At 43.2% G+C, this 18,769-nt stretch overlaps 1 protein-coding gene across 1 annotated transcript in view; it reads left to right on the top strand.

The window, feature by feature from the left end:
• SORCS1 (sortilin related VPS10 domain containing receptor 1) overlaps positions 1 to 17,716 on the top strand; it is a 554,727-nt gene extending 537,011 nt beyond the window's left edge. The window contains exons 24-26 of the mRNA XM_022568815.2: positions 97 to 196; positions 15,533 to 15,638; positions 17,407 to 17,716. Coding sequence (XP_022424523.2) covers positions 97 to 196; positions 15,533 to 15,638; positions 17,407 to 17,542 — 342 coding nt within the window. The 3' untranslated portion in view covers positions 17,543 to 17,716. The remainder of the gene's footprint in view (positions 1 to 96; positions 197 to 15,532; positions 15,639 to 17,406) is intronic.
• The last annotated feature ends 1,053 nt before the right edge of the window (positions 17,717 to 18,769 follow it).

Below are 18,769 nucleotides of genomic sequence, written 5' to 3'. Positions count from 1 at the left end.
GAAGCCTTGGTCAGTGCGGTGAATATTGCTCAGCACATTTGTATATAGTTGGTGTGGCAGTTCGGGTGGCACTCACTCTGACACTTCTTCTTTCAGATATCACAACTGCTGATTCACAAGCTCAACCTGAACTCCGTGCACTTTGAGCTGAAGCCTGGAGTCCAAGTCCTTGTCCACGCGGCTCACTTAACAGCAGGTCAGTGTTCCTGTCCCTGGGTTCTGGCTAGTGGCTCTAGCAGAGGGGGTCCCAATTTGTTGTTTCAGCAAAACAAGTCTAAATGGTGCCACTGCTAATCAGAAATAGGGCATCAGTCTTTGGAGGTTCCCTTGCCGGGCATTTTTGCCTTAATGGGGACCCAAAAGGCAACAGAATAAGGTGATTTTCCCACTTAGTCCCTGGCAAAAACCATCAGTGAATCACTAAAAGACCCCTCAAATGATAGCATACTTCATCTTACAGAAATCTTGAAAATAAAGTTAACCTTACAAATAACTTTTTTCTGGTCTTTCTGCAAAACTTTATTTTTAAATCATTCATGTTACAAAGAATTTTCTTGCTTTCAGTCTTGGGATAAAATCGTACAATAGAAATAGCTGGGACTTAGGAGCTGTCCAGGGTCATAGCCAGAAGCTGAACCCCACGTTGGTCAGGATCTTACAAATGAATTCATATCATTGAACTTCTGTCTCTTCACCTGTAAAAGATGATGGGGAAAACCTTCTTCTTAAGGCTATATAGAAGTGTCAATAATAATTCAGGTTATCCCAAGTATATAGAAATAGATGTTATTGTTTTATATTAATAATAAATTAAATTAACACTATTTATTGAGCACTTATTTTTGCAGAGTACTGTATTGACGCTGCATAAAGGCCAGTAGGAGATGGTCTTTGCCCTCAAAAAACATATCATCTGGTTGTGGTGTTTCAAAGTTTGGTGGTAGCAGTGGTGGCAGTACTGTGGGATGGGGGAAATGGTCAATGCTGGGATCTCTGAACAAGTAAAATGCATAAATGCCTTTATAGAGAGACAATAGAACGTTTCTAAGCGCTTGGACTTTGCAGTTGTGTAGCCAGACTATTGGTTTCAGTCTTGCTCCATCACTTGCTTACTATGTGGACTTTGAGAGGAGACTTAACTAACTTCTCTGTTGCATCTATGACAATGGGATTGCGTGAGGATTAAGTTAATTTAGGTAATGCACTTAGAGAAGTGCCTGGTGCATAGTAAGGTATTATTTTTCTTTTTATTCTTTTTATTCCTAACAATCAGAGTTTTATAAGAAATTTAAAGTAGGGATAAATTGTACCCAGTCAAAATGACCCAGGGAAGCTTCATGGAGGAGGTAATCTTTGGGAAGGACCTTGAAAGGTGGAAAGGACTGAACTCAAGAGATTATTCCAAGTACTGAAGCACCAAGGAAGGAACACGAAAGCCTTGAGGGCTTTGGGATGTTGAATAAGTGGGAACAAAGATCAGGTGTTTCCAAGTCCATTCTCTGGTTTCCTGGAGGTGTGCCTAGGTCTAGAGGATGGCCAAACAGGTTGGCCATTGGCCTCTTTTCTGCTTGGATTCCATCTTTTTTCTTTATTAGGGTTTCATAAAATGTTTTTTCTTAAAAAAAAAAAAAGCACTGCTTTAAAAAATACAGATATTTGAAAGTCAGTGTCCTGAACATAGGATACGGAGGTGGGAGGGTGGAAATATGCCAGGCTGAGCCGTTTGTACTTCCTTTGGTGGGCTCTGGGAAGCCGTGGAGACCTAGGAGCAGAGGTATGATGGATTCAGTGTCACTTGAGAAAGGTGTCTCTTAAGAGGAAGGATTGAGTAGGGCCGATTAGCTATTCTGCAGCTTGTCCTCCTAATTCATCTGTCGAACAGACATTTACCGAGTTCCTGGCTACTCTGAGCCAAGAAATGTTCTCAGCATGGGATAAAGTCTCTGGCTCCATGAAGCTTCCATCATTGGGGAAAGCCAGGGAAGAAGTGCATTAACAAATGCCACCTTCTGAATGATGAAAAGGTCCTGAAGAAAACAAGAAAGTGTAAGAGAAAAGCAAACTATGAAGCACCTAGGAGGGCAGCCCTTAAGCCTGAGACCTGAACGAAGGCTGCCAACTTATCTCAGAGCATTTGATGATCAAGACTGGCTCTTTCCTACCAAGAAGGTTGGCCTTTGGTCTTCGGTGAATGGTGGTGACACGTGGCAGTTACACATTAGCTGGTTGAACTGGAAAACAAAGTCCAGAAACATCCCTTGTAGTCATGCTGATGGCCAAGCCACTGACAGATGTTGTCAAATGAGCAGAAAGTAACTACTTGAAATTGGTTGAAATAAGTTTACTGATTATTTCATCGAACTACACAGTCCAGCCTGTTGGTTGGCATCCTGAACTTCATCATCTTCTCCTACGACAGCTAAAGTGACTTGTTCCCTTTGAGTTTAGAGGTTAAAAACAGCTGTGCCTGATACTCCATACTGAACTCTGGGTTTGAGGGGATGTGGCCAACTAGTTCATCCCTTTACAGCGTACTCTGCTTCTAAAGGAATGCTATCTTCAGGCAGCGTATTTTGCTGTAGTGTAGCCTGATTTATTAGAAAACACTCCCCAGGGACTTTGTTAGAAAGGGGAGCATCATAGACCAAGATAGCCAGAGAACTAACCCCACTCTCAAATTCTGGAGGCAACTTGCATTTCATACCTTTTCTTCCCCATACCTCTCTCTCTTCCAACAGTTATTTAATATGCCTGGTTTTTATTTAACGGATGGTCACATCACACGCCAAAGGTGGTTCAGATTAGCTTCCTGAATTTGAATCTTATTTTAAGTGGTACTTAAGGATGCCTTCCTGTGATGACATCTGGTTTAGAGCTGGGATCCAGCTGAAAAATAAGGATAAAAAAAGTGGCTAATTAGCTGAAACTGATCTGGCCAGCGGCTTGGCCAGGGAAACTGATATAGCAAAGGCATCCATGAATCCATAGTTCCATGTGGGAAAGAAAGGCCATTCCTGATAACCACAAGAAATTAATCCCACCAGTGTAAGTTCCAGATGGCAAGGACAAATGCAAAGTTGGGAAGATCTGGAAAATTTATCCAATTAGTGTCCATACTTCATTTCACAGCTGGGAATTTGGGGAGCAGTACGCAGATCCCTGGGAGGAAGGGCTGGCAAAAGGGAGTGTGTTACTGGGAACACACTGAGATTTGAAGGAGAGACCTCTGCAGCATAGATATATACTATGCAGAGTTACCAAGGGAACAAAACAAAACTGCAGTTTGAGGCAAAAGCCCAGACTTAGGCTGGGCCAATTTGGAGAGAGTGAGAAAATTCTTTGGCTCCCAACCATTGGGGCTGTCCCTGATTCTTCCCTGTTAGATCTGATAGTATCTCTCCTACATCTTTTGGCAGTGTAATTCGAAACCTGATCACCTGGCATTATTGAGCTTCCTAGGGTGCCTGGCTGGGTGACTGGAGTTAAATGTAGACTTATATGTGGATAATCAACTCCAGTTGGAAGAGTAAAGGAAGAGAATGCCAAGGGCTGACACAATAACTGAGCCTTGGAAACTTTCTCTGTATTGATTTTAGCCATATTTGTCATAATAGTGTTAGGACTGGCAGAATCTAAGGGTACAAAGTCACTGTCAGCCAGACTTTCATATGCAAAAGGCAAGGCTTGTGTTAAGGCTGGCACTCTTCAATGACTGTGATGAGGAAGTAAAATATAGGAGGGATCAGTTTCCCATTGGCGATTGTTCCTAAGTTATAGTTCTAACTGCCCAATTTTTTTTTTTTTAACTATTAGGACAGGGTGGTAGACTATGAGGGAATTCTCCTTTCACTCATAGAAAACTTGGCACATTGGGTAGGGGATCAGTTGGATTGAGACATTGCTGCAGTTTCTTTGATTAAGTTGAAATTAACACATCATATTGGGATGGCTAGAAGAGAAGGAGAAAGATACCTGGGGGAAAAAAGACACAGTGAGGAAGAGAATTTGACGCAGAACTTCCACCTCAGCTTCCTTTCCCTTCCTCTCAACCCCCCTGGCAGAAAATAAAAATAAACTACAATTTAAAAAAGGAAAAAAGGACCACTGCTTGCAGCATTTCATGTTTCATAAGCAGGATTGCTAATACCTTTCCAGGGACCATTCCAGCACACTGCTGCATTCCATTAATTGCTTAGCAGATGTTCAGCAGCCTTCTTTTAAAAATATTTGAGCCAGAGTATGTTGCTGGTGGGAGAGGCAATGCATAATTTGGTTCATCTCCAAGGAAAAAGAACTGTCTCCTTTCAGGAATTTACTAGCCTTCTTTTGTTTTTCAAACTCAGTTCCCTGTTTGCTTTTATGGGAACACAAGGTAAGCATTTCCAGATATCTGGATGTCATTAGAGACTGGATTTCATTTCTTTCCCCCACATGTTCTATTAAGGAATTCATTAACTTGGTGCCTAAGTGGAGCTAAACATTGAACGCAGTCCTTGTTTTGTTTTTAGCTATTCCTTTGCTTCTCGGTTTCTGTGCAATTCCTCTTGAGGGCCTAATCACTCCTGACAGCTAGGTTTCTAAAACTCTCTTGTAGAAAGGAAAGATTTCAGACTGTATGGGAATAAGGAGAGGACGAAGAGCTGTTATCAAGAAGTTTGAGGGAGGGCCATACCCTGAGTGGCTCACTTTGGCTTTTAGGACCTCATGGCAGCTGGCGCCGTGTTGAGCAAAGGGAGAAGCGCTCAATCAAGCTGGGGGCTGGACTGGCAATGCTGGTGTTTTGACTGAAGTGTACCTTTGCTCGTGTTATTCCCAATTGGAATATTTCTCCCCCTTCTCTACTTTTCTCCATCTCTTCTGTCTCTGTATTTAAGGCTCAGCTCAGTGCCAACATTTGCATATAGCATCTTTCCGGAGATCTTTACCTGGATACCATCTATCCCTTGTCAGAACTCACGTGGAATTTTTTAAGCTGTATCTGTCTGATCATCATCATCACCTCTCCTATTTAATTTCCCGAGGATACAGTTCACCATATCTGTATAGTGTCTCCGTCATTGTACCTAGAAGAGAACTTGCCCATAGCATGTGCTCAATAAATACTGCTTTCATAAATAGATATATAATTAATTTATAACCTGTAGAGGTGCATTAAAAATTCCATCCCCCCCAGTTAACCTTTGGAGTCAGTGTGTTCAACTGTGAACCTGTCTCCATGTCATGTTACTTCTTACCATGAGTGAGTGGAGCCTTGCACTCATTTATTTATCCAGTAAGCATCCAAGGAAAACCCATCTCTGTGCTTTCTTTATGTCAGGTATCCTCTTAAGATGTAGGATAGTTGTTGATATACACATTGTGGGAAATGGGTGGGTGGAAGGAAAATTAGAACTCTGTGTCCCAGAACGAGAGGTCCTAAAGACAATGGGAGACGGACTGGCAAGAGGAATGTTCCTGAAAGAGAGGGAAGCAAGTTTACTTATTGGCCCTTATTTCACTTCTCAGATCTCTGATACCGTTTCCAGAGCAGCCTCACTTCATGACAGAGCTCAGGGTCTCACGCCTTAGATTACCCTATGCTTTACCTGATCAAACAAACCAGACCTTCTTCACATCATTTGTAACGTCTCCCTTGAGTTCTGTCTTATGCATGCTTTTACCCTGGCCTGCCTTTACTTATTTATTTATTTTCTCCTGTATTTTAAGAGCTGTGATATAGGGATGACTTAGGGAGAGTTTTTCCTGCAAGGCTCACAGGAAGGTTCAGAATCTGTTTGCAGAGCATTTGATCTCTGTAGGTACTTAACGGCAGAACAAACCTGAGCCCTTAAGAAAATATCCCTAAAATGCCACTAGTTTTCTCATTGCCCCTGGTAACTTGGAATTTACTCAAGGGCACAGTCCATTTCAGATGTATCATCTTACTTCTCACGTGACTCTGTGCCTCATTTTGCAGGGATTCCTTTAAATCTATGGTTTGTCCAGGGATATGAAATGAACTAGGACCCTCATTCAGTGCACACTGGCTAGACCTGAGGCCCAAATACTAGTGGCCCCAATTCTAAATGAAGAGGATGAAAAACATTCCATGCAGAAAGTTCAATAAATGAACTATTCATTTTGAATAGGAATTCACCCAAATGAGAGGAAATAAGCCTGCCAGGTTGAGGGGCAGTGCTGAGCAGAAGCACAGCAAAGTGACATCGTATGGTTTATACTTGGTTTGGGCATCTAGACACATACCCTCAAATATTCCTAATTGGTATATTAACTGAAAGTAAAATTATGAGCAGAGGAAAGAGAGAAGGATAAAATTCAGGGGAATCAAATATGCCATTACTTGATATGTCATTTATATCACGCACTTTGTTCCTCATCCATGCATGATGTGAGAAAACTCTCATTAATGCATGTTTAATATTGCAAAGTAGGATACACATGGAAAAGGAAAGAAGGGGCAGATGAAAGGATTTTCAAAGACAGTAGGTTCGGACAACAGTCAGTAATCCTTTCTCTTTTCACAAAGTATTTACTCATTTTATAAGAATTTTTCAACCCAGGTAACAAGAGATGGTGATTTATTTGATAGAGTTGGAATCCCAGGAGGTGGAATCTCTTTTTTAGTTGCCAAAGAAGCTAAGTTTCATGGCCATGTCGGGTTGGGTGCCGTAAAACATACAAGTGAAAAACCTTAAGAGGAAGCTAGGAATAGGGGATTGACACTCATGTGAGGAGACCAGGACGCCAGACTGCTTTAAACTGCGAGCTTTATTTTATCATCTTTTAGTAGATTGCCAGGTGAAGGGAATCTGCTGACAGGTAATAAATTAAAGACCTAATTGCTGAAACAAATCTTTCAAGCTACATCAAACTCTATATCTTTGTTCCTATGAGCGCACATGATCAGGAGTAAATTCAGTGATTATACTTTGGAGTGGGGGTGTGGGGACAGGGGGAAGGGGGCTGGGGAGGAAGCAGCTTAAAAAATGTGTTGATTCAGGCTTCCCTGGTGGCACAGTGGTTGCAGGTCTGCCTGCCGATGCAGGGGACACGGGTTCGTTCCCCGGTCCGGGAAGATCCCACATGCTGCGGAGCGGCTGGGCCCGTGAGCCATGGCCACTGAGCCTGCACGTACAGAGCCTGTGCTCCGCAACGGGAGAGGCCGCAACAGTGAGAGGCCCGCGTACCACAAAAAAAAAAAAAAAAAAAAAAAAAGCGTTGATTCTTCTTTGGTAGAATAGATGATGGCAATAAGAATAGAAATTAAAGACTGAGCAAGCAAGGGACAACACTACATCTTATTTGAGGACACAGACCCTAACTAGATGGATTCATACTAAATGACAAGCAACAGCACTTAGAGATTTTTTGCATTTCTCAGGGGTTATTTATTGGGTAAATCAACCAAAACTTGGCTGCTGAGAGTTCTACACAGAGACTGGAAGAGCCGGTGCTGACTGGTTCCCTCAAAATATTTGGGATAAATGTCAGCCTGTTCTGTAGTTGGAAAATCTCTTTATAACCCAGGGTAGGCAATCCCTGCTATAAAGCAGTTGTTCTTAAATTTGACTGTACATCAAATTACCGAGGATACTTCATAAAAGTAGAGATTCTTCAGGCCTCACTGCACATCCCTGGAATCAGAATCCCAGGGAGAGATATGCACGAATCTGCGTTTGTAACAAGTTCCCCAAGGGATGCTTATGCAGCCAGGCCTTTCACCAGTCTCAACCACTGCTCTTAAAGAGCATTCCACAGACAGAAATCCATCTGCATAACAAGGAAAGGTGCTGAGCTATCTCCAGCAATAAATCTGATTTACAACTCAGGGCATCCACTAAAACAGAGACATGCACTAAAAGGGAAGAACCCTTGATATTTAGTGTAGGAGGAAATTAGTAATAAACATTAAAATCTAATTCCTCCGATATTTGGAGCTTACTTAATTGGCAGAATGGGTGGATGACAGTGGGAGTAGGGAAAAAATGAAGCCTGTCTCTGAATGTGGGATATACTGTATCCATAATCTAGATGAATGGCAAAGGCCAGCCAAGAGCTGTGGCCGTGAAGCAGTTGAAAAATGATTAAAGTGTGAACCAGAATGTTAGTGGCAGATGTAATTGAATAGCCATGAGTTCTATGAAAGTTAAACAAATGATATTATCTTGATGTTATTAATGTGCTACAGTGAGCAGAAAATGATACATCCGCATCTCACTGTTATTTCTGCACATATTAGAGAATCGGGGTGTTCTTCTACTCTTAGCTTTCCAGTGGGGTCACTGCTCTTCTGGAGTTTTGGATACTGATGATAAAAAATTTGAAACGTTAATACTTCTCAAAGGAAGAGCCTCAAATCTCAGGTTGAATTTAAAACATTTTTAACAGCCAGTAACTGCTCTCAACCCCTCACGTGTGTCTAGCAGTTGCCTTGTTTAAGCTATTATGTTTAGGAAAACTGTCCTTTGTCAAGGGTATGTGTGGGTTTTTAATAAAACCGTTATCTTGTATTATCTTGGCCTCCGTGGTTGCTGCTGACTGGTTCAATTTCTTTTTCAGGTGTAATAAAAAGATATTATCACAGACATATTAGAGAATTAATATTTCCCAGCTTCAGTTGCTACCTCTGGATATGTTATGAGTCAACGTGAGAGGGGATAAGGTACTCAGGATTTCAGTCTAGGTCAAGATACATCATGAATTCTGCCCGACAGTTTACATTGAGAAACCCCTTCCACTTGAAGGCGGAATTAGCACGCGTCCAGAAGCTTTAGAAAATTCACTATAATCTAAGCCACATCGTTATGGACGCAGATGCCAAATCGTAGAGTTGTGGAGCTCGGAACTGTAAAGTAAAATAAATTGTTGCAATAACATTTGCCATTTAGGGATGAAATTAGTACTAGTGGAATTCTTCCCCAGCCAAATACATTTTTCTGTCTCTTTAGTCTCTGGTTGCCTTATTACCTACACGGTTATCACTTACAAGTCTTTTGCGAGTAAAGTCATGCTAGTAATATTTTTCCTTCCTTCTGTTTTTCCCCCCAAATCATTTTTTTCCTCTACAAATAATTAAGCTGTTTCACAGACACGTGTACCCAGTGGTTTTTAACAGTTATTAAGCTTTTATGGTATTATGATAATTAATAACAGGTGCTGAGATGTTAAACATGACATCCAGTGTGACTAAACCAAATGTGATACTTTCATAAATATACCAGCAATGAAGTTGCTCTGTAGATTCTAAAGATTCTTTCTTCACCACTTTTTTCTAAGATTTCCTGGGCCCATAAAAAGGCATGAAATGACTATAGGGTAATTGGCCTGAGGATGCACCTAGAATCTCTTGGGCAGAGAATGGTCAGGAAAGAGTGGTCAGATGAACAGTTCAGAAATGGGGTACAAGCATGCATCAAATTGGAAAGAAGCAGTACTTAGGATGCAGGAGGTACAGTTCCCCATGGGAAAGGCAAGGCAGATAGTCCAGAGAAATTGGCAGGAGAAAATGAAGGCAGGAGAACACATACATGATACAGAGAAGATACCAGAATCTAGGACAAGCTACCTTTTAGACACCAAGTTTCTTACACCTACAGTGACCAAGACTGTCAGGCCATATCTGTTGTGTCTACATCAGTTTTCATAGCATTTCCTTTCATTCTTAAAGTGTCCTGGTTTGGAAAAGAACATTTATGGTCATGTTACTTACACCCTGGCACCCTGCCAGTGGGGACAGACGTCCATACCAAGAATTTGATAATATAGAGCCCAATAGTAAGAATTACTAATTGGATGTTTAATCAGTTGGAAGAGAAGAGTTTTGAAGAGAGAAGATGTTAATAAGCTATTGCTATGTAACAAACCACCCCGAAATTCAGTGGCTTAACAATAAGCATTTATTATTATGTATGAGTCTGTGGATCAGCTCGGTGGTTCTTCTGGATTTATCTGTGCTCATTGTGTGTCTGCAGTCAGCTATGGATTCTTGGGTAGGGAGCTCTGCTGATCTCGACTGAGCTGTCCCCGTGTTGGGGGTCAGCTGCCTGTAGGCTGGCTCTAGAACAGCCTCAGTTGGGATAATTAAGCTCTGCTCCACATGGTCTCTCATCTCCTTCAGTGGGCTTCCCTGGGCTTGCTCACACGTGGCCATGATAGGATTCCAAGAGAGAGAGCAAAGGTGCACAAGGCCTTGAAGCTCACAACTGGAGCACCATCACTTGTGTTGCATGCCATTGCCAAATCAAGTCCCAGTGCTAGCCCAGATTCAAGGGGGTGAGGAAACAGATTTCACCTCTTCGTAGGAGAAGCTTCAGATTCAAGGTGCTCGAGGCATGGGTACAGAAAGAAGTAGAGAATTGATCCAGTAACGCAATTAATCTAGATGGGGCTGAGCAGTCTCAGGGGAGATTTGAGATGCCTTTTAGGTAGTTTAGAAAATTCTCCTGAAGTCGTAATGGGATTGAAGTACTATTAACAATCAAGGGATGTGGTTTTTTGTTTTGTTTTGTTTTAGTGACCCAGGGTGTATAAAGGTCAGGCACACTCTAAAGATAAGAACTGGGTGTTTTATGAGTGACAGTAGGAGGGGCTTACCACACAGTACTCTCAAGCTGGTATGCATAATAATGACCTGTGTAGCTTGTTCCACACGTAGATTTCTGGGACTCACTCTCAGAGACTGATATATTTTTTCTCAAGTGAAGCCTAGGAAACTGCGTTTTCACAAGTTCTCCAGGTGATTCTGATTCACGTGGTCGGGAAATTATACTTTGAGAAACGCTTTACATAGTAAACAGGATACCTCACTGACTTGCCACCCTAGAAAACCAAAAGGCATCCTTCTCTTCCTGTCTGTCAGTTACAGTGATAAGTTTGGCCTTTGAGGTATCCACGGTTGTCATTATTTGGCCAAGTGACCTCAACCTGAGGTGACTAGGTGTTCCTGAAGACCCATGTTCAGTTTAAAACTAGTAGCCACGCTTCACTAGTCATTAGAGCCTTCCCTGGGAATTCCCACCCAATCTGGCCTGCAGGATCATGGCTTTATGATCAAGAGGCTGTAGCAATCCTTAAGACTGTTATGATTGGGTTTGGACTTGAACTGGAAGGAAGGGCTATGAGACAAATGCAGGTGCTCTGTCATAAAGGCCTGTCAACCCTTTCTATGGTCTAGATAAACGTTCTCCGTGCCATTCCCATATAACCTTAATTTCTGAAAAAGAGATTTCGGCCACATGGATTTTATGATATTCAAGGCATGTAAGTAAAGGCTGGCTTGGGTCTGCTTTGGAGACAGGAGAGGAAAAATAAAAGCAAGTTATGACAAAGTTGAACTTGCTTTTGTAACTTCTTGACAGCACTCACTTCTGGATTAGAAATGCAGTACGAGTTCAAAGTTCCAAGGTCATAGAGCAGGTAGAAGTCCTCCAAGAAAGTCCCTTTGATAGAATGAGAGTCAATACAGACAGCAGTAAGGGTATTTGTGGGGCTTCACCAGGTGATGCTGCCATATTGTTGACTTTAAAACTTAGAAATAACCCAAAGGGGCAAGGCTGCAGCAAAAGGGCTTAGTGATGCTCCAGGTGAGGCATTCCCTAAAGTGTGTTATGTGGGACCTAAGTCTGTAAAGGGTCTGTGCTCTAATGACTTTGTGAAACTCCGTGGTGGAGTCTTATGAGTTTCTTTCCTGAAGGACTGCTATCAGCTTTCATATACTGAATCTTCAAGATGGGGAATGCCACATATACCATTTCCCAAAATTACCTGACCATGGACTCTAGTCATTTTTCAGGGCTTGTTCTCTGTAGAATACACTTTCAGAAATATGATAGCAGTGATATGACAGTTTTAAAACTATTGGGCATGTGCCAGACACCCTGTCAGTGCTTTATAAATTTCATCTTATTTTATTCTCACAACTTGCTAAAACAGGCACTAGTTTTATCTCCGTTATGCAGACGAGAAAACTGAGGTTCAGTGTAAGTCATTTAGCTTGTCAGCAAGCGGCCAGGTAAGAATCTGATTTCAAAAAGGGACCATATCAGTTACCTCACCCCACACATGGCGTTTTAAGTTCACTCTTCTCTCATACACGTTAGCTGTGACTTTGTATTTAGCACTCACTGTGTATCAACCACTTTTCACAAGAAGACTTGTTATTCCTGTGAGCAGCACTATTATTATAATCAATCTGGGTCCTCTTGGGTAGAATATAATAACGCAGTGCATTTCTGCAGGATTGTAGAAACGATGTGCGCCAGCCCCAGACTTAGAATCGTTAAGTCACGTGCTGTACCCCATGACCATGCTTTACTGTGTTTGTGAAGAGTGGCAAATAAACCACTCAGCACTTGCCCCTTCTACCTTGTTTAGGCTGCAGTTGGAGAGGGACTGATTTATGCTTATTGCACACAGCAAGCTAAAACCCATTTATCACAAGTTTTCATTCCCCAGCAAAACACACACAAACCCACCTACTAGTGCTGGGCAAACTAAGCCATGCATCTGAGGCTGTGTGGAGCAATGGCAGTCCGGTTTATACTCAGGCACAGATCAGCCAGCAGAAGCCACCCCCGGGACCCAGAGGGCAGTGGTACTCAACTTCTCACCGCTGCTGCCTGCTTGCCTGCTTCTTGCCGCTAAGCAGTGACTAAGTGATGCAGAGATAGGGGTGGGGCTGGGAGCGGAGAGCACACATGTTAGAACTCAGGATACAGAAGCTCATTTTCCCAAAGTAATATGCTAATTATTTAACACTGTTAACGCCACCTGTTTATGAATGATGATTTGAGTGGGAGTGGTTTAGAATTGAAAGACCTCAGCTTGTGATGGGTAGAGACAGGAGGGGGAAGGGAAGAGAAGGGAAATAGTGTCCATTTGCATGTTTGCTTTCTGTGTCAGTGAGAGCCTGGCTAGAGCAATTTCCTCTCTTTAGTTTTCCATTCATTTCAAATGCCAACCCTTTCAAGCAGCCTCGGTATTCTTCCTGGTTGCTCCATAACACTGAGATTCTTCTGCGTCTTCTGCAAGAGCGTTTGGCTGGGAATCAGAAACTCAGCTAATCAAGCTAACCTGCCTCGAACCATCCTTACAATCTGGAGCTCCTCCCTGAGCCTCCCTTTGTTCCCTGTCACATTAGGGGTTTGCATTAGAAGATTACCTTTAAAATAGCTTTCCAGTATTATTTCCATAATTATGATGACGGTATTGTGATAATGTCCAGAGAAAGAGAGTGAGAGAGACCTTATCTTTTAGACTTACAGGTGAAATTGTACGATCACTGAGATTTGCTTCAACATAATCCAGCGTTGGGGTTTGTGGGCACTGGACGGGGGTAGAAATAACATTATCTGCGGGTTGTTGAAGGGTGGTGGGTGCATGAGGCTCCATTTCTCTATGCACAACTACCACCCATAAATACACACATATGCATATATATGTGCATATACGTGTCATCAATGTTGAAAAGTGAATGACCTAGGATTCTAACTGGTCCTTTGAAAACTTAATAATATTTTGACTTTGTCACTTGTTAAGTTGCTTCTTGTGATCTACTTTTACCCTTCATCCCCATTCTCAGAAATATCTTTTTAAATTTTAGATATCTCCTGCTGAAATTAGCCCAGGGTTGAAGTATATAGAAAACTGTGTGTGTGTGTGTGTGTGAGAGAGAGAGAGAGCGAGAGAGAGAGAGAGAGAGAAATAGAGACTTGGTTTAAGTCATAGTTCTTCCATTCACTGTTTCTGAGTCCTTTGGAATGACACTAACCATCGAGGCTCTCACTGTTCGTGTCTGCTCAGTGATGATCACCGCCCCACCTTCCATTGGTGAAAGTCAATTGCAATAATGTCTATGATAAATGGAAGGTGTTCTTTCCCTCCTGACTTCCTGCCAATAGTGGTACGAGTTCTGAAGCATTTCTGGACTCCTTTGCACTGTGTTTGCCTAAGTAAATGAAAGAGACCTTAAGTTTTCAATTTCGAGCTGGAAGCACATTTGCCTTGGGTGTTCCATTCAGTGAACCACTCCTGTCTCGTCACACACTCATACCTCACAGCTTAAGCTCTGCTTGACTCACAGAGGAGAGAGAATCACAGAGGTTGCTTCATTTTAGTGCTTCCTAAAAGCCGATTCTACTAAAATAACTAAGCCTGTTTTCTGAGAAAAAGGGCTTGACTTGTGTTTTTCACCCAAACTGGTACATGGGATAGGCTTTCCAGTAGTGGTTACTGCGTGGCTGGGAAGTAATTCTTCAACAACCAGACAGAGCAGAAGCAGTCTCGGGTCTTGTCTGAAATCATCAACATTACAGTCACCTATTCTTGATTTTTTTAGCTGGGTGACCAGAATGTTGTGCTCTTGGCTTTCAACAGAGAAAAGCCACGGAAAATGGTGCTTAAAGGTCACCTGAATTTCTGGGTATCAGGCTTTGCTTAGATTGATGGAAGGTAAAGGTCCGCACCCAGGCTTCTAAGGGGTACGTGTGGCTTTGCCTTTTATGCTGGAGCTATGCTATGTTTGCAAAATATCACTTTTCTAGAGGGTAAAAATTAATTGCACACGAAGCCATTAAAGTAGAGCAGGCTTGACCCTGAGATAGAGGAGCAGGGTTTGGAGGCAGAGAGACGTGTTGCCCAGAGCTGCACGCTACAAGCAAAGTTAAGGAGGGAGAATCTTTTATGGCTGCCAAGGCATCTCTTTGGCCCAAGTGGAGAACTCACTGCCTCTGAGAGGCTGGCACCTCCTGGCGTGAGCTGTCAGGACTTGGGCAAGTTATGGAGACGACCCTGGACTGCACATTCCTCCTCCAGCATCAGAGCAGCTGCCCTTGTAAAATATTCACTTAGCCATCAGTTTCTAAGTGCAAAAAATGTAAGCAACCAGTCCTTTCTCTCATATGGCAGCTGCTGGGATAGGTGTTAGAGGGGTTGGATAATTCATAAAAATATTCCTGTTGATGTTTTTTTCTGGTTTTCTGCATTGCTTAGTGGGAAAAGCTTTCATTCAGAGTATAGGAAAATTTAATACTTATATTATTATAAATATTGATTCAAAGTAATAATAGCAGTAGCAATAAAAGCTAAGATTTATATAAAGGTCTTACTATGTGCCTAGCACTGTTGCCAGTGCTTTACATACATCAATTCATTTGATCCTCACAAACACCTAATGAGATGTGCACTTTTATTCTCATGTCACCCTATCAGCCACATGAAGGTGAAGTAATTTGCCCAGGAGCTCACAGCCAGCACGTGATAGAGCAGGCCTTGAATCCAAGCAGTCTGGCTCCAGAGTCTGTGCTTTAAATTTTCCACTGTGCTTCTTGAACAGGCCTGCTGGAGCCTTCTGGGGGCTGGGACAGGCTCAGATGCATCTTCATGTCAAGCCGTGTGACGTGCGTCTTGTGTGTACGTCCCACGTGGTTTTCCGGGACTCACTGTGCCTCTGTGTGAACAGTGCAAGCCTGTCGCAGAGTCACGCCCACCCACCTGCCCGCTTGTGACCATGACCATGCCTTGCTTTCTCCCCTAGCCCCGCTGGTGGACCTCACTCCAACCCATAGTGGCTCCGCCATGCTGATGCTGCTGTCCGTGGTGTTTGTGGGGCTGGCGGTGTTCGTCATCTACAAGTTCAAAAGGTGCGTGTCCCTCCGTCCGTGTCTCCCCCCTTCCCCCTTCTCCCATGACAGGTTCAGAAGCATTTGTCGCAGCGATGTCCGTGTCCCGTGCACAGCAGTGATGGTTTCTGTTAATGTTTTAGGAAGATCCCGGGGATTAATGTTTATGCCCAGATGCAGAATGAGAAAGAACAAGAGATGGTCAGTCAAGTCAGTCACCCTGAAAGCAGGCCCTGTATCCCTCAGACTGAGCTCAGGCGGCCTGGCCAGCTGATAGATGAGAAGGTGGAGTCCCAGCTCATAGGTAAATGATTCCTGGCAGCCCTCAGCTGTTCAGCCTGAGTAGTCAGTGGCTGGCTCTCTCTCTAACCCCTTCCTGGCTTGAAGTAACCACTTTTTCTGCTCTAACACCCTTGAGAGAAACAGCTAAGATGCCTCTTTCCCTGCTTCTTTCCATTAGAGAGAAAAAAAAAAAAAACCTTTCTTGCTCCTATTGTTTTTTTTTTCTCTTATGAGTTTATTCCTCTTTTTTTCAAAAACCCTTGCTGAAACATTGGGCTTCAAGTGTTCATGGTCAAAGAGCAAAGTGTTCGTTCTAACAATACACAAGAAGGGCAGGCCTCAGAGGCTGGATATGCTGGTCTGGAGGGCTGGGCATGGTTTGAGGGTGTATAATGACCAGAGCAAGCTGTGGCAGCATCACCTGGAGACAGCTCTAAGGAGGGCACACGGCTCCAGAACATGCATAGAAGAAAGACAGACTGATCACCCTGGGATTTTTTTAAAATCTAGCAGTAATCAAAAACTGCCCCCCAGGAAACATGGAACCTGAGAATTCAAGAGCCATGAAGTTGGCAGAACTTATCTCAGGAGTGGGGTTTCCTGAGAGAGAGTGCTGGAGGGTTAGACTGTGACAGAGCAGATTGGCAGATTTCTTCCTCCTTTTCACCTGTGCCCTACCAGGAGTCTTAAAACTGGATTTCAGCGTAATTCATTAGGGCTCACTCTCTGTCTGGGGAGGAAGCATGGGAAGCCAGCAGCTAGGTATAGAGAGTCTCAGGGTCATTGCTAAGTTCTACTATTTATTGTGGAGGGAATTTCCCAGGAAGTTAGATAAACCCATGGGGCCACCATTGTGATCCATTTCTCTCCTTGTTTCCTCCTGTCTGATGACCCTAGGACTTGAAGCTGTAAATGTTCCCATCTAGACCCTGCATTGCTGACTCTGATGGATAAATTATTATATAAGCATTCATGCTTCACTCTGATGTGATAATGCCAAATCACCTAGAACGTCCTATGACTGTTAATCTGGTACCTGGGGAAAAAAATGAGTACTTAAAGGGAAGCGGAGCCTTCTCTTTAAGTGAACATGGGAACGTTCTGTGGCTGTATTAAGGCGAAATTTAAATGTGCTGCCAGGCTCATATCAGAGGTAATAATAACAATGGCCCTGCATCTGGTGTCCAGTTTTCACAGTGTGCTTCCTCTTATTTGGGGAGACGGTGAGAAATGCGTAATTGCTTTGGGTTAAAAAGAAAAAGGCTTTTCTGTCTTCAAGTCCAGAGAAGCGTTCACCCTATTTACTTCTAAAGCTTCTAAGTGCATTTTTGTGGGTCATTTGGTTTTCAGTCCCATTTCCATGGGGTATGAAGCACAGCCGCTGTTCGCTTTATCAAAGTAGCAATCCCTCCTTCGCCAGGAAGAGCTCCCAGCACGTTATACCGTCTCTGACACCTTTCCATTGCCAGTGTCATTAAATGAGTAAGTGTTACACGTTTTCTCTTAGGAGAGTAGCTTTACCCTCCCCTTCCTCCCCTTCTACTCAACCTGGTGACTCATCTCTCCGATTGCAAAGAGCAAGACACGCCACTCCACCTTCAACGCCAAAGCGGGGATCTGCTGGGGCTCAATTTGCCATTTAAGGAAAACCCCCAAAGGCTACAGGCGACCTGCTGATCAGGAAAGAATTTCGCTCTTGTCAAGTGCATCCTTCTCCATGACCACTAACTTTGTGTTTTTTTCTTTGTTGTTCTGTTTCCTGTTTTGCCAGGAAGTATTTCCATAGTTGCTGGGAATCAAAGCACAAAAGAAACCCCTACCTATGTAAATGTTTGACTGGAGGACGCCAGTAAAAACAAAAGCAAACAAATAAAATAAAAACAATCAAAATCTAAACAAACAGACAAACAAACACTCACTGCATCGGGACTTTTTAATCCTTCAGACACAGACAACAAGGGTTTTTAGCTTTAAGCCTGTGCATGCGGACAGTACCTTGAGAACATGCTTGGAGGGGCAGTGTACAGGTGCTCTATTTTAATGGAAAAAACACTCCCCTCCCCCTTTCTTCTCCTCTCTCTTTTTTCTGATTGGTTGTGTTTGTAGAAAATTCCTAACATATATAGGCCAAGGAAATCTGCATGTATTTTTGGAAATATTCTTGGCTCTAGACTTAACAGCTATTTTAGCACTACAGGCTGATGGGTGGATTAGCTACCCCAGCCCTTTTCACAAGACACAAAGACATGCACAGGAGTTTGAAACCCTGGGCTGTTTCTCTGTTCCACTTTACTTGTTGCCATTTTTCCCTTCTAACTTATCTTTGGGAGCTCTGTTGGCCGGCAGGGGCCACAGGTTGCCTTCTCCGTTCTGTACGGCCACAGGGACGAAGAAGCAAGTTCAAGTTCCATGGATGCAGGCAGAATAGGGAAAGAAGGAAGGCAGTCCGGCAGGAGTGTCAAAAGTGGACCTGTGTTTCCTGTTCCCCGCTTCCCATCACGATAGCTTCCCCTTGTAGCTTTCCCTACTCCTGCCCTGTGTAGAAAACAGAATCCCAGTTACCCGCATTCTTACCTTCCCATTTGTTTGCTCTCCACGTGTGGTCGTGATCTGTCAATGTCTTTGTGTCTCTTCCTTCCAGTCCCCAAGTTATCCTTCAACTGCTCCTGCCTTTTCTTCCCAAACATGTTGCTAGATTCTGGGCATTCATCCTGATGTTCTTTAAATACTGCCCTCGCCTCTGGCAACCCTGCCTCCACCACCCAAAGCTAATGATCTCTCTGTCAACTTTGCACACGCCCATGCATGCAGCCTCCATACACACTGACCAAGCAGCATCCTGCCCTGCAGGGTTTACCTTCATGTATTAT

The sequence above is a fragment of the Delphinapterus leucas genome, chromosome 16 (genome assembly GCF_059928025.1).
Source record: "Delphinapterus leucas isolate spDelLeu-1000000601 "Yukka" chromosome 16, BTC_Dleu_Yukka2, whole genome shotgun sequence".
NCBI classification, from domain to species: domain Eukaryota; kingdom Metazoa; phylum Chordata; class Mammalia; order Artiodactyla; family Monodontidae; genus Delphinapterus; species Delphinapterus leucas.
This window is presented reverse-complemented; position numbering and strand designations above follow the sequence as displayed.